Below are 14751 nucleotides of genomic sequence, written 5' to 3' on the forward strand. Positions count from 1 at the left end.
TTAGGCGTAGACAAGAAAGAATGAGAGACCGGTACCAGCTCGAATCCGTCGAAGAAATATGCAAAACAAGTTGAGAACCGATTCTTTGCGTGGTTTAATGTCGATGCGATTCGCCCGATGGATTTATTAATCTTTCGCTTTTATGCCTTTCGCGAGAACTGGCATTCGCTTTTGAATTATCCATGGGAGAATTATACGAAACAAGTTTTAGGGGGAACTTCTTTCGGCGGTTTAATGTCTCGGGAGAACGACTCAGCGGAATTCTCGACGTCGTGTCTCGAACCGACTCGATGGAATAGCTCGTAAAACATAACTTTTTTTTAAATTAGTATTTCCGTAAATTCTAGTTGATATTTCGTCGTATTAACATGTTCTCTTTCATATCATTTCTAATCTTTATCTAAACGAAGATAAAAATTAATACGCAATCTTTTTTATTAAAAATGACCTTCGTCATTACCGGATAATAAGCCAATACAATTAATAGTATGAAATACGTCTTAAATAAAGTCCCCAATATTGAGTCGCATTAAAATTTTCATAGGCTACTGAATGAGGTATTATGAAAAGTGAGAAAAATAATTCATTTGTACGAAATTTTTAGAAAGTTCCCATAAAATGTTTTTGCGATTTAGCGAAAATAAATAAAGCAATATCTTCACAATAACACGTAGTGATTTCAGTCTACCAAATTTTTAAAAATGTTATATTACAAACATTATTACAAGGAAATGTATTGAATCGTACGGCAAAAAGGTTGAGAAACACTGCTATAAACAACTTTTATACATTATTCATTAGGTCAAATAGTCCTTGACTTTCTAGTCAAAGCAGAGCGATATTAATTATATTTACAAACAAAAACTCTGTGGTCCTAGGTCGTTAGAACAAGCGACGTCTAGTACTACCTTCGTCCCAAAAGAGCAACGTTTTGTGGCTTTAGAAACAAACGTGTTACGTGTTAAGCGACCAGTTTAGCGAAATGCTAATTGCGTTAACAGCTTTCGAAATATTCGCTTTCTATGTTAAAAATGATTCTCGTCGTTTCAGTTATGGTAAGCTTACCGACGCCATAGTCTGCGTCGTCTCGAAGGTATCGTCGAAAAACTTGGAGTGTTTGCGTTCTTCTGAACGACGAAAACGAGGACAGCGACACGAAGACGAAGACGAAGACGAAAGGAGCGTAGCTTGAAATTCAATTGTTGTCGACAGGTAGGTACTTTAAGTACGTCGGGTGATAAATGACTTCCGTGGCCGTACCTCGTCGTTACTGCTCGTTTTGAACTTCCTCGCCGCCAGAGCGTAGCTCGTTTAACGTCACGACGTAGTCCTCAAGATGGCGCGAACGACAGAGAAGCGATTTTGCGAGAGTCGTTAGCACGGTTCCGAGCCACGCCTCCGTCAGCTCCGTACTCTCCTTTAAAACCATCGAACGTGTCGTTCTTCCAACCTTCTCCCCAACCTTCAACCCTCGATGCATTTCCTCCTGATGAGAAAAAAGGAGAGAAAGAGACGAAGAGGAAGCATCAAAAGCACTCGATGCCGGCATTTTCTCGTCGAAGGACTCCGGCAATGAGAAATAATCACCCTATTATTAAGGCTTTAACGAGGTCCCGCTTATTTTCGATTGCCATTTATTTTTCCAACATATTGAACGATACTCGATGGGCTTTCTTCGTGATTCGATGAAACTAAATTCAAATTTTTTTCTTTCGAAAAACAAAATTAGAATGATTTGCGTCGTAATCAATGAAATTCTACCGAGGTGTTATTATTATTAGGATGGCTTATGAATTAGCGGTTAATATACTATTAACGACTTTGTTGTTTATTTTTATTCTCTTCCCTAAGAAAAAAAAAAAAAAAAAGAAAAAAAGAAAGAAAGAAAGAAAAGTTTCATCATCTTCAGAAATTTTTTTTCTAAGGAATACTAATTACAACACCAATGGCAGAGTCAAAGGTTCCAACTGGTTCTCCTACACTCAGAATCTCTTCTCAAACATCTTAATTGGTAGAGGAGTAAAATTGATAAATCACGGAACCTGTTTGGTGATTCTCTATCCTCTCGTTTTGGTGAAATTTTTTCTTTCCCTCGCCAACTGTTTTCGATCTAAATCGAGTTCCCTTAATTATTTTATCTCGCCACTTAAGATCCGCCGGTTCGTTAATCACCGTCGGCCAAGTCTTGGAAAGAACGACATCCGGCCGGTACGTCGAAACTCACAGCTCGAGTTATCGAGGCAACGTGCCCCTTTTTCGTGGCACTTAAGTACATACATATATACATACATTTATATATACCTGCATATACATACATATGTATGTACATGTGTGCATAGGAAGATTACGGTAGCTCGTTATAACGTATTAGCGAGCGTTTAAAGCAATTATTTTGCAAAGAAAAACGCGCGTCGCGGCTCGTTAACGAGCACCTTATTAAGCATCTCAAATTTTCTTTCTCATGTTCTTGTTCCCGTCGTCCTCGAAGTGCAAAAATATGATTGTCATAGACTAGTCAGCATAGATCATAGTAATCAAGAATATCTATCATTAATACCGAGTATAACATTGAAGTTTGATCTTTTTTGCATAATCCGTTGACGTAGAATATAGTTTTTCTACGAATTACAATGTAAAGATAATTGACAACTGAGATATACGATCACTTAAGGACTTCGTTGAAGCGTATAAAACATCGACTAAAAAGAATTTTCGCAATCGTCGATGAGAGATTTCGTAATAGAAGATATGAAAGAGAAAGAAAGATATATATATATATATATATATATATAAAGGAAATAATGAGTTACGCCTATAATCCTCGCCATTGAAATATCTCCAGGCGATGAAGAGTCTCGATCAATACATATGGGACAAATATTTTTGTTTGCCTTTTTTATTAAGATAGAGACAGAAAATCCTCTCATATCGTCGTCATCGAATTTAAGAAAGGATGAGTTCCTTTTTTTGAATTGTAAATTGATCGTAGAATAGAAATGATTAACCGGTTCTTAAATATATCACGGATTACCGCCAAGAAGTCGTGCCGCACTCCATTCGTTACAGGGGAGCAATGAAAAATGACTTCGGGCTTGGATGGAAGCAGGTCGCGTCGGAAGAGATATAGATATGTAGGTAGGCTACTATGGGAGGATGATAGAGTGGGCCTATGCATTCGTCCGGTAAATAGCGTGATTGATCGATATTATATTCATAACAGCCAACGACTTGTCATCAATCATGCCCCGTCGCGCATAACTGCGGGTCTCTGTAATATACCTGCCTAGCTGGTATAATACATTATGCCTCGGCTTCGTACCGCGCGCTATGTACACCGGGTGCTCTAGAAACGCTTACCCATGAAACGTAATAACCCAAGCGAGTCGAGCGAACGTACTCGACACTTAACGATGTTCCATGTATAAGAGAGGCTCTGTAAGAGCATATTAAAAGTCGCGGTGAACCGGAGGAACGGCGACATGGCCGACATGTAGCGGTAAATACACTTATCTATGCGAGCAAAGATAATTAATCGAGAGTCGCTCGAGATAACGAGATTTACATAAAGTTTCTGTCAGCTTCGTGTCACGTTGTTGTTTGGAACAAAAACATAAAACGACTGGCGGAAATAACGAGCGGATATATACGCGAAGTCGTTGAAGAAATGGAAGGGACACGTTCAGGAGGGAAATGGGAGAGAGGGTTTCCGCGTTGAATGTTGTATTTCTTTCGAACTGAAAATCTTTCACGTGTACACTCGTGGCAAAGACGAGACGTTTCGAGTGCGTTGTCATTCTAGAAGCCGTCGGATAACTCGTTTCTTTCGCTCCTTCTTTTCCTCTTTTTCCCGCTGCTTCTGTACCATCTCCGGCGGTCAGTCTCCCTCTCTCTCTCTCTCTCTCTCTCCCTGTCTCTCTGTCTCTCTCTCTTTTTCTCATCGCCTGTGTTCGGTGCTGACACGGTAGCCTTCCCTTGCTGCCACTCAAACTCTCTCAGGTAACGCGATCCCAGTAGCCTAAATAAACGTGCTAGAATAAATAAAAGCTATTCTAAACGTCGGCCTGTTGTTTACCTAGCTGTCATGGAAGCGAAGGACATTGTCATACTTAAATGGATATCGAAGTGGCCGTTCACAGCCCTCTCTTTTTTTTTCTCTCTCTCTTTTTATCTCTCTCTTTCTTTCTCTCTCTCATTTTCTTACTCTACCTATAAAACATCGTCGTTATTTAAATTATGTCGATATCATTATCCGATACGTCCGGAGTTATGTCGATAACAATCATGTACGGAAAAAGAATATAGCAGCTTGATACAATGGAAGATGTAACATCGTCGATCAAACGAGAGAAATCGAATTATGCGTCTTATTTCGAGAATCGTTTCTTCGATTAAGAAGAATTCTATTTTATTTCTATGTATATATGGAGGTATCAAATATACGATAATCTTTTAGAAAATTCCAAAAACGTATTCGCTTTTTATTTAGCTCAATGACTTTTATCTAGAAATGAATATCGTCCTTAATATTTCCAATTACTTTTGCTCAAGTACGAGGAACCTGCGATATATCGAGTCCGTAGACCATGCATGTAGATATGTATTATGTATTCTACTCAATCTTTCAGCATGAACATCAGACATCTGCCGCTTATCGATTTCTTTCAAACGATATGCAATTCATTTAGCAAGAGAATTAAATTCTCATAGATACGTACGAATTGAACGTTTTAATTTTTTCTTTTGTATTAATGTAGCATGCTGGCGTTGAGATAAAGGAAAGATAAAGGTGTGATTTGCAATGTAAAATCTTGTCCGGAATGTATACTATTGCCTTATAATGAATAACTCTAACATAAGTTCGAACGAGTAAAATTAAGTACAAGCATTCTGTATGATAGAAGAATTATACAGACTCGCGAGATAAGACCCAATGGATTGCAATGACTGCAAAAAATCTTTTCTTCTTCTTCTTCTTCTTTTTCTTTTTGTTTTTTATTTAATCCTTCTTTTTTCTTTCTTCTCTTGCCAGGCAAGGTGGCAAATACGTATTTATTTCGAACGCTGATCGCCCTCGGTAACATCTATTCCATCTTCCACATCACGAACAGTCGCGCGAGAGATCCTTCTGGAGAAAAGCAGACAGACAGCTCGTGCACGGTAGAAGAAGAAGCAAATGAAATTGACAGTCGACGTCTGTCTGCGTCCTGTCGTTCTCTCTCCCTTTCTTTCTTTCTCTCTCTCTCTCTCTCTCTCTCTCTCTTCTTTCTTTCTCTCTCGTTCTCTATATCTATCTATCTATCTATCTCACTGCTTCTTTCTTTTCCACTTAATCTTTCTCTCTCTGTCTGTCTCTGTCTCTGTCCCTCTCTCTCTCTCTCTCTCTCTCTCTCTCTCTCTCTCTCTCTGTCTCTCTCTCTGTTTCACTCGTTGATTCGTTCGCTCTCACTCTCTCGTCCTCGCTTGCTGTAGTATGTCTGTCAGCATGACACCGAGCGACGCCTTCTTTATTATACATTCAATTATTAGGCGCTGCGCATGACAAGCGCTATTGCATATTTATATCTGCCAGCCGAAGCGAGCTCAGCTGGATAAGGGGGTTCCTGACAGCCCGTCACGAGCATACGTTAACATTCTTAATAACGTGCTTGTATATATACTTTTACGAATATACATACGTATATATGTATATATGTATGTACATATAATAACTATACAAGGTGTTCCTCGTAACTTCGTACCCCCATTAAAAGCGTTTTACTTTTTCTTTGCCATTTTTCAGAGAGAGGTTATTTAAATCGACGTTACACGTCTTTGCCCGTCCTCGTTGGGTGACGAATATTTTTAGCTCGTTCAACTGCTTCTTACCTCGATGCTATTAAAATCGTTTCATGGATTCTTTTTATATTTAGTCATATTATTTTTATTATGTTTTGTTTATGGTTTAAAATTCTTTAAGAATGCTAAGAAAATATTAATTTATATATATATAAAAAGGAACTACTTATCTATTATAGATTAAAAGTTGCGAGACATATTTTAATTTTATAAGATCAATGAGAAAATCAATAACAAGTGAATTATTTCAAAGATTTTGAATGGCCTTCTACGTACATATTTGATATTATAATATAAACAGGAAGATATCGGAGAGAAAATGACGAATATAAATATATTCTATACATTAAAAGTATTAATTCATTGTATGTGTGTGGAAGATAAGAAGTCTTCCCGTTGAATCGAGTTAAATAAACGAGAGTAGAAATCACAAGTTTAAATTCTGAAATTCTTTTTAATACTCTATAGATAATCTTCTGAATCGTAATCTATTACGTGTAAACATTATAACTACTTTATATTCTGTGCTATATCACATCTTTTCTTCACTTTTAAAATTTTTCCACGTTTTGCGAATATATGACTAATAAATGTCAAGGTAGTATCAATTCTCAAGCTGGTAAATATTGGTCATCACCTATTTCAATTCTTATATCTTTTTTATTGTATACAATCGATTCTTCGATTAATAAAAACTGACTATTCTCGACTAAACACAGGATGTTTATTAATCCTTTCTAATCCTTAACACAAAGTATTGATTGGTGTTATTATTTTTGGAACAAGTGTTGATCTTCCAAAGAACGTTTCTTTTCATAAAACTTCGTTCTTATGCTACCCTGATTAGGAGTGTCGACCATCTATTTCCAATTGATCCGATTATGATAGAGCTGATCCCGACCACTCCATCTGTTCCTATTGTTCAATAGCTACCGTAGTTGCTACTGTGTCAACTGTCATAAAATGCCATAATATGGAACAATGATAGACAAGGCGAATCTTTTTTAACAATGGATCGGAATCAAATAAAAAATTTTGTATTTATCAGCCGTCAGTCGAATATTTGAATTCATTAATTTGAGAAATAAAAACAAATTCTATATTTAATTCTTTAGTAGTTAATCTATAGTAGTCAAAAAAAAAAACAAAATAAGAATTAAACAATGCAATTTGATTTAAAACTATTAGGAAATTTGCTACTGCTTTTAAGATAATAATTGTTCTATAACAGAATTGTTTAAACAACTTTACATCAGCAAATAAATAAATTTCCCATACATTTTGAGATTCTATTAGTAATGGAATATAGATAAATAATAACATTCTACAAATCTAGGAAATAATTTAAAAATTTTTTTGTGCTTTACAAATATTTGAAATCTCAATTTCTTTTATATAATTAATAAAACTTTAATTAAACTTTTTTCATAGTAACCCACAGGTCACAGTATTGCCAATCGCTGATCTAATATATCGACCGCTGTATTGTATCTGATTTCCGATTCCAAATTCCATATGCAGTACCAGGTATTTATATTGGATTAACTCATTGCAGTAAGTTTTTATATTATATCTCACTTATATTCTTTTACATTTATTATTATTATTTTTCTATATTTTTTTATTAATCAAGTTTATTATACCTTGCTCGATCATCGAGATCTAATTTATAATTCTGTTCTGCAACTCTAGGAACTGCCAGGAGCATTGAAAACCTATCTTTAACAGTAAAGAAAAACACCCGTCACAGAATATATGGACAACTTTATTGGAATTGTGATTCCTTTCACGCTCTTTGACATAATACTATGAGACGTCTTATCCCTGAAGCATGAAAAAGAAGTTAAGAGTGATAGTCGATCGACAGGAACAAAGTAGCAATTTTCCTGTTACAGTCACGTTTCATATAATTCTTTTTTTTTCTTCATTCCTTTACATTATTATCAAATGCGGTATAACACGTTGAACTTATTCACAAACGACGCGAACGGTGAATTACATTCCCAGTCGTCGTGGCAGTAGCTTTCGTCGTCAACAAAATGCTGACCTCCGATCATATATCAAACACCGCCTACGGTGAGCTCGTACCATAAAAAGAATAAAAGCTTTCTTATTTTCTCGTGGTCATGGCCGCCCGCTTTGATATACGATACATTTGTACCGTGTCGGGCAAAAGCCTTCGAAAAGCCGATCATCCAGCATAACAACATTTTTATGCCAAAGTGCCCTATGCGACCGACGAGAATTGACAGAATTCGAAAAACAGCTGACGTGCCACGATAGAAAGGTAACCATCGCTCTTTCCAATTTCTAAGTCACCTCCACCAAAATCCTTCTCTCTTTTCTTTTCCATCGGTTTAAATAACCTCAACTCAAATACGTTCGCTTCTACGAAAGAGGAAACTAATAAATCGCTGCTCTGTTGGCGATCATTTTCAACGTCCATTCGAAAATACATATGTACATAATTGCATCTTTCTTTCTTTTCTTTTCCTTTTTCTCTTATACGATGCAGCTGTTCGCTAACTTAACCATTAAGCGTCGGATCGCGTAGACCATTCTTACGCAAAAGTAGTAAAACTAATGTATGCCTAACGATAGTATGAATCATAGGTAATTTCTCGCGATCGGCCGAGATAATTCAAGCTGATCGCGTTAGTCAGTGTCAATGGATAACGTCGTGATCGAGCGTGGCGAACGAAGTTGTAATCACGATACCAATACCGCTGTCAGCTGCTGAGACTACATATGTATGTACATCAGGTGGCGGAGAAGTTACGTTCATCGATTCTTACATATGTATGTAAGTATGTATCTACGTTACTATATATCGTTTCAACATTTTACGTTGCTTTACTTCTTTTACTAAATTCACGATTTCTTTCTATGTCGACGTACGATTAAAATACCGTTACTAAAACCATTACGAAAATTATGCAAGACGTTGAAACAGATTTTATGGATAAAAGACACGAGTCGTAAGTTTTGTACCTATATACATTCATACACAGAACGATTGTAATCGACGTTCACTTCTTCCCGGAGGTAGCAGTAACGTTGAACTACAAATTACATTCTGTAACAAATTACCTCATAATGTACTTATGTCGTTATAACTAAGAAAAATTTTACCGTCCCTTTCGAACCTCTCTCGTTTCTTTTTCTTATCCTTCAACATCAATGATGATACATGACATTAAGATACAATTTGTTATTTTACGCGATGCCTCGAACAAGTAGAGCGTCTCTATCCACTCGTCGAGAATATGAAAGAAAAAAGGAAAAAAAAAAAGAAAGAGAAAGAAAAATCAGCATGATCGAACACATCGATCATATGGCATCGAAACTTTTTTCGAATTCCCGAGATAGACGAAGAAGGTATACAGAAAGAAAGAGAGAACCTCAACTAACTGGTAATTCCTTCGAAGCAGTCTTCGACTTTTTTGGATTTCATCGAGCTCTCCGGCTCGAGGTAAGGAACGTCGAATCGGCGAAAGAATCCGCGACAGAGCGGCATCTGTGACGGATATGCGGTACGGGCCGCCTATCCGCGGCATCTTAACGGCAAGAGCCGCGTCGTTATGGGCACGACGTTGACGGACGGCTCTCTTACGCACGCTTGACGGGAAACACAAATTGTAGGCGCAGCTGCGCCGATAGTAATCAAGAAACACGCTAGGTAGCAAAGTAGAGTGGCCGGATAATAATCCTACCTCTCCCTTCATCTTCTATCTCTCACTCTCTCTCTCTCTCTCTCTCTCTCTCTCTCTCTCTCACCTCTCTCTTTCTCACACACATTATGCGTCTTTTTTCTCTCGGGTACAAGTCTTATACGCACGATAGGCGTTATGCAGACATGCAGGAGACACCGAGAGAAAATGTGAGACAAAGATCGAGAGAGAGAAAGAGAGCAAGAGAGAGAGAGAAGGAGAAGACATAGAGACAGGAGATGAAACAGGACATGGCTTCACAGGAAAATGATGTTGATACAGGTCGATACCTGTCATCCGTTGGCCGATCTACTGTCAAGATTGTTCGTAGCTCGGGATACTCCTCGCTTTATACGAATAGTCTGACGTTCGTGTGCGTAGTACCTCGCTAGGATGGAGTCCGGCCACGGTCGTGACAGTGACATACTATGGTAAGCCTGCAAAATGTACCGCGAAATGCGCCCCAAGACGAAAACCTTTTAGCCTCCTGACAATAGATGTGAATACCGTGACGGCGAAAGAAATAGAAAAATAATCTGACGAGTGCACGGTGATTTCTCGAAAAATATATCTTGTGCGATATCAAAGATACACACAATTGACTATTTCGTTCTAATCCATGTGAAAAAAATGAGAAAAAAGATTAATTTGCAATCGCAACTTACGTTTGGTTTAAATCACATACCGAAGAAACGACTAAATTCTTAAGCGTTAAAATCACTTAAAATACCTACCACTATGGTTATGTAAAAAAAAGAAGTTCTAACGACGAATTAAAGGTTGCAACACTCTAAGCGCTGCACACTTGGAATAATCTTTTTAAGTACGTCTGGTTACTTGCCATAATTATAAACGCATACGACGTGCTTTCCACGCTTGCATTCCATGAGTGTCATTGTCGTTAGTGTAACATAGACGTCTCTTCCACCCCTCCATTCCTTCCCTTTCTACTGATGTCGGCCTATGTTCCCCTCTCTTCTTCTTCTCTCTCTCTCACAACTTCTCTCTCTCTCTCTCTCTCTCTCTCTCTCTCTCTCTCACTCCCTCATCCTCCTTCATCGTCGAGCTGCTGCCCTCTGCCAGAGCTTCAAGGCGGACGCATTAATTTGCCGAGGCGTGCCTAATTCTATGTGACACGCTCTTTCGTTTGCCTTCGCTCATTCTCACTTCCCTTCCCCTGTCCACATCGTTTTCGCTTTCTCTCTCTCTCTCTCTCTCTCTCTCTCTCTCTTTATGAGTCAACGGTATTAAAGCGACAAGTTTACATGCTGAAGCTACCTAACCACCGACGTGCGTATACATACGCGAGACTTTGTTATCGTGGAATCATCGCAGGCGTATCTCAAACGAAATTCCATTCCCACTCGTGATTGCGAATCTAATTTTATCATGCTTTCGTAGAAACGACGTTGATCCTTCCTTGGATATACGCTGAGCTATTACGTTTCTGCATGCTCGTTGATTCGCCGGTTTTACGATTTACGTAAACTTACGTCAAGTTTGGATATCACTTTTTCTGCAATTTAACAGATGTACATTATTTTATAAAATATTTTTATTTCACGTTTCTTCGAAGGTAGAATCGTTATTATTGTTTTTCTTTCTTTTTCTTAAGTTCGTTCATACAAAATCTATATATACATATATATATATATATTTTTTTTTTCACGCATAAATAATACATATGTGATCGTTTATAAAAATTTCATGAAAAATTGAAGATCACAGAAAATATACTTTGAAAGGATTGCGTTAGAGAATATAAAGGTTGATATTTTGAGCGAAGGGATTTTTTTTTTACCTCTTTCCTCTTACGACACTCATCCATTGTCCTCCTGCCAACAAGTACAGCGGCCTTGAAACGCGAGTCATCGACCTAGACAGAAGACAAAACTCATCCCACAACGCGTTACGATAGGGATAAGACGGAATAATAGAGCGCGTAGACATTAGAATGTTAATTAATCTCATATTTCGCCACAATAGCTCTAATTTCGTTATATTTACAAAATGTGTACAAGCGTTTACTTGTCAGTCAGTCAGTCAGTCACCCAGTCATTCAGTCACTCATGCAGTCAGTCAGCCAGTCAGCCAGTCAGCCAGTCAGCCAGTCAGCCAGTCAGTCAGTCAGTCAGTCAGTCAGTCAGTCAAAGAGTCCAGTCAGTCAGTTAGTTAGTTGACAAGATAGGAGAGACAATCGTGCTTCGTGGTTAAAGGGAACACCAACGACTAAATAGAGATCGTAAGAGATATTATTTATGCAACGGATGTACATTCGAAACTCTTTCAATTGGTAAAGTTCTAAAATAGAATGTTAATAAACTATATTCTATAGAATGAAGAATAACTCTCTGGAACGTTTTATTATCTAGAAATCTATTTCTTTTGTCGAACCCTACACATCATTTTCTATCTCTTAGATTACATACATATGTTCTATACAAATTATACTTTTTTTCTCTATAATTGAAAATGAAATAGATTCACAATAATTTAAACGAGGTAGCAGCAATTCTATAGAAAAAAAAAAAAATAAAAATAATAATCTAATTTCTAAAACGATAATAATAACAGATGGAATTATTTACTTGATCATATATTATATTAGAAATATTTTATAATACTCTTTAAAAAATTTTTATTGTTATCAATATCTATAGGTACAAATCTATCGTAAGTTAAATATCATTTTGTTATTATTCAAATAGTAATTTGTTAAGGTTAACACGACTATAGATTGATTTGGATCGCATAATTAGGTGGCTCGATTGAGGCCGTTTATTGGAGTTCTCCGAAGAAGTCCACCTTTCGCGCCAAGAATCTCGAGGCACGCAACCGTTCACAAATGATCTATCTTGCGTGTCTTGCCAAGAAACATAGAAAATACATATTAATGAGTTGTTAAGTAGTCATCCGTAGAAGAGGAAATAAAGATAGCATTTAAAACTGCTCGGTAAAAAAAAAAAAGTTATGGAATAAGAGAAAGGTCCTTCCTTGAACGAACTACAAATCCAATTCAAATTCCGTTCTAAACGCTATCAATAAAACTGTGCCGGCTACTCGTACATTGTTCTAAATCGCCCTCGGAGCAGCGAGTCCGCCGGCTATATCGGCTTTATGCCAGCGTGAAGCAGCCAACTATACGCCGCGCAAGGAAACACAAACTTTATACGTTACGGCGAAACTACCGCATCGGGGGGAACAAAAGACTTTCACAGAGACATTACGAAAGAGGAAAATATGTGGGCACACCGGTATGGTGGCTCGTAAAGTGGAAACGCGCAGGAGCTCGCCGACGGGCAACCTAAAGAGACTAAGAGAAAGAGAGAGAAGCCTACGCGAGAAAACGTTGCCGCGTAGCCTTTTTCTCTGAATTTTGCTAAATTAAACGCGGGCGACGCGGCTTATCGCGACTCAACTATCGCGCTTAACCCTTAACGAGGATATTATGCGCGTACGTTGGAACTCGATTATGGCATCGTCGATCAGATTATACCTTAAACCGAACCGTTCCTATGTATTATCTCTTGTAATTTGAATACCTTTGCGTCTGTTATTCGTTGCCGCTCGAACGATTTCATCTCTTGAATTCGAGTGAAATATTAATGAAAATATTATACTCGAGATGAAATTGGATTGCTATGGGATAAGGGGATAGGGGCAGATGAATTTATGTGAAATTGAATTAATAATTAGATATGCTCGTTAAAATGTTCTTTTGAAATAATCTTGTACGCATTGTTTAGATATATTTTTTAATAAGGGAGATGCAACATTGTTGCCGGTTATGGAAACTTATTTTAAAAGATGAAAAGAGGTAAAAGTACTTACACGATTCCGTAGGGAACTGCCAAGAAGCAAGCGCTAATCGTGCCGATAAACAAACGGATCCGCATCGAGCATAATTTCGCTTTATCGCATGCACCGTTACGTCCTCTTGGCGAATGAAAGAACGGAGATAAAACCCGAGTTCTTTTGTGCCGCATCCTATCACAAGAATAGGTAGGGAGAGAACGATGGTTGGGGAGGGTGGATGATGGTAGTGGTTGGGGAAGGCGAAAGAGAAAGATTACATTTATTCGAATCAGAGCGAGATACGATACAAAGGGTTATGTTCTTCATAAAATACCTAGCCCCGTTGCTCCTCGACCTCCTCACGAATATATCCGGCGACATCTTGATATTATCCGGGGAACTTGCCAACTCTTTTATACAGACATTTATTTCCTTGCGTATTTGTTATAGCCAAGTTGCAGTTTCGCAGATTGTGCTACTTAGCTTTTCGACTACCACCCCACTTACCCGTGTTTTTTTTACTTTTTTCCTCGTGTATATTTTCTTTCTTTCCTGCTAGAAGCCTCTTTTCTATTCGACATCGTTTTTTATTTTTATTCCCTCGTATCTTCACTCCTCGTTCGAAGTTAATTTACAAAATGTACGGATCTTTTTAAAACTTCTGAAGAAGTTAGCAAACTATACGAAAGCTCGATGCTTTTTCACTTTAAACGTCATCCGATCGAACGCTTCGATGGAAAATTGATTTACGATACCTTCGCTGCAATCGCTAACGAGCGTAGAAATTAACCTTTAACTACGTATGGAGCGTGATTGCAAAATCGATAACGTGGCCACGTAAAAGAAAATCGAGAAGGAAATCTGGTGCTGTAGGTATGCTGTAGGTATGGGAGTCATCGAGAATGTCAAATTCACAAAAGCGAGCCGCCTTGATCTTTCATGAGCGACAACGAAGAGCGATGGTGAAATTAGCGAGGTTACTTCCTGACGCCATGTCGCGACTATGACTGGGCAGTCTCGGGTCCGGTGACTGGCTATTGTGCTTCTATACAACCGTCATTAGTCATGACCTTTGTGCAAACGAATGCAAAGATTAGCCGATAGACGTTTGCGTAGGCGACCAGCTGAAGTCCCTCAACAACTGGACTGCCAGCACCTGGAGGAATTACATGGAAAGTAGAAAAAGAGAAAGCAAAGAAGTAGGCGTGTTGAAAGAAAAAAAAGGAAAGAAAGAACATTGTAGTGGGGAGAAACTTGGGAGTGTCTGATGTTGGCCTACTAATGAGATCCTCCATAGGATGTTCATCTTTCATCTCGGACACGTTGACACATTTCTGTCCCTCTTTGAGACGTAGGGAGCAAGACCCACAATTGGCTGAGCATCTGCGTGCCACTCAGTCATTCTTCTTCT

General features: G+C 38.1%; 1 protein-coding gene and 1 long non-coding RNA gene across 2 annotated transcripts in view; both read right to left on the reverse strand.

The window, feature by feature from the left end:
- The window catches only part of LOC124424785, a 69652-nt gene extending 68172 nt beyond the window's left edge, over nucleotides 1–1480 (reverse strand). The window contains exons 1-2 of the mRNA XM_046964288.1: nucleotides 1414–1480; nucleotides 1066–1330 (exon numbers count right to left, since the gene is read on the reverse strand). Coding sequence (XP_046820244.1) covers nucleotides 1066–1330; nucleotides 1414–1480 — 332 coding nt within the window. The remainder of the gene's footprint in view (nucleotides 1–1065; nucleotides 1331–1413) is intronic.
- A 5789-nt stretch (nucleotides 1481–7269) lies between these two features.
- LOC124424680 lies at nucleotides 7270–14494 on the reverse strand. The gene is made up of 4 exons (XR_006942355.1): nucleotides 13675–14494; nucleotides 13377–13532; nucleotides 11347–11421; nucleotides 7270–11061 (listed from the first exon to the last, which is right to left on the reverse strand). It is a non-coding gene; the product is annotated as an uncharacterized LOC124424680 (long non-coding RNA).
- Nucleotides 14495–14751: the final 257 nt, after the last annotated feature.

This window comes from Vespa crabro, chromosome 6, assembly GCF_910589235.1.
Source record: "Vespa crabro chromosome 6, iyVesCrab1.2, whole genome shotgun sequence".
Taxonomy (NCBI): Eukaryota; Metazoa; Arthropoda; class Insecta; order Hymenoptera; family Vespidae; genus Vespa; species Vespa crabro.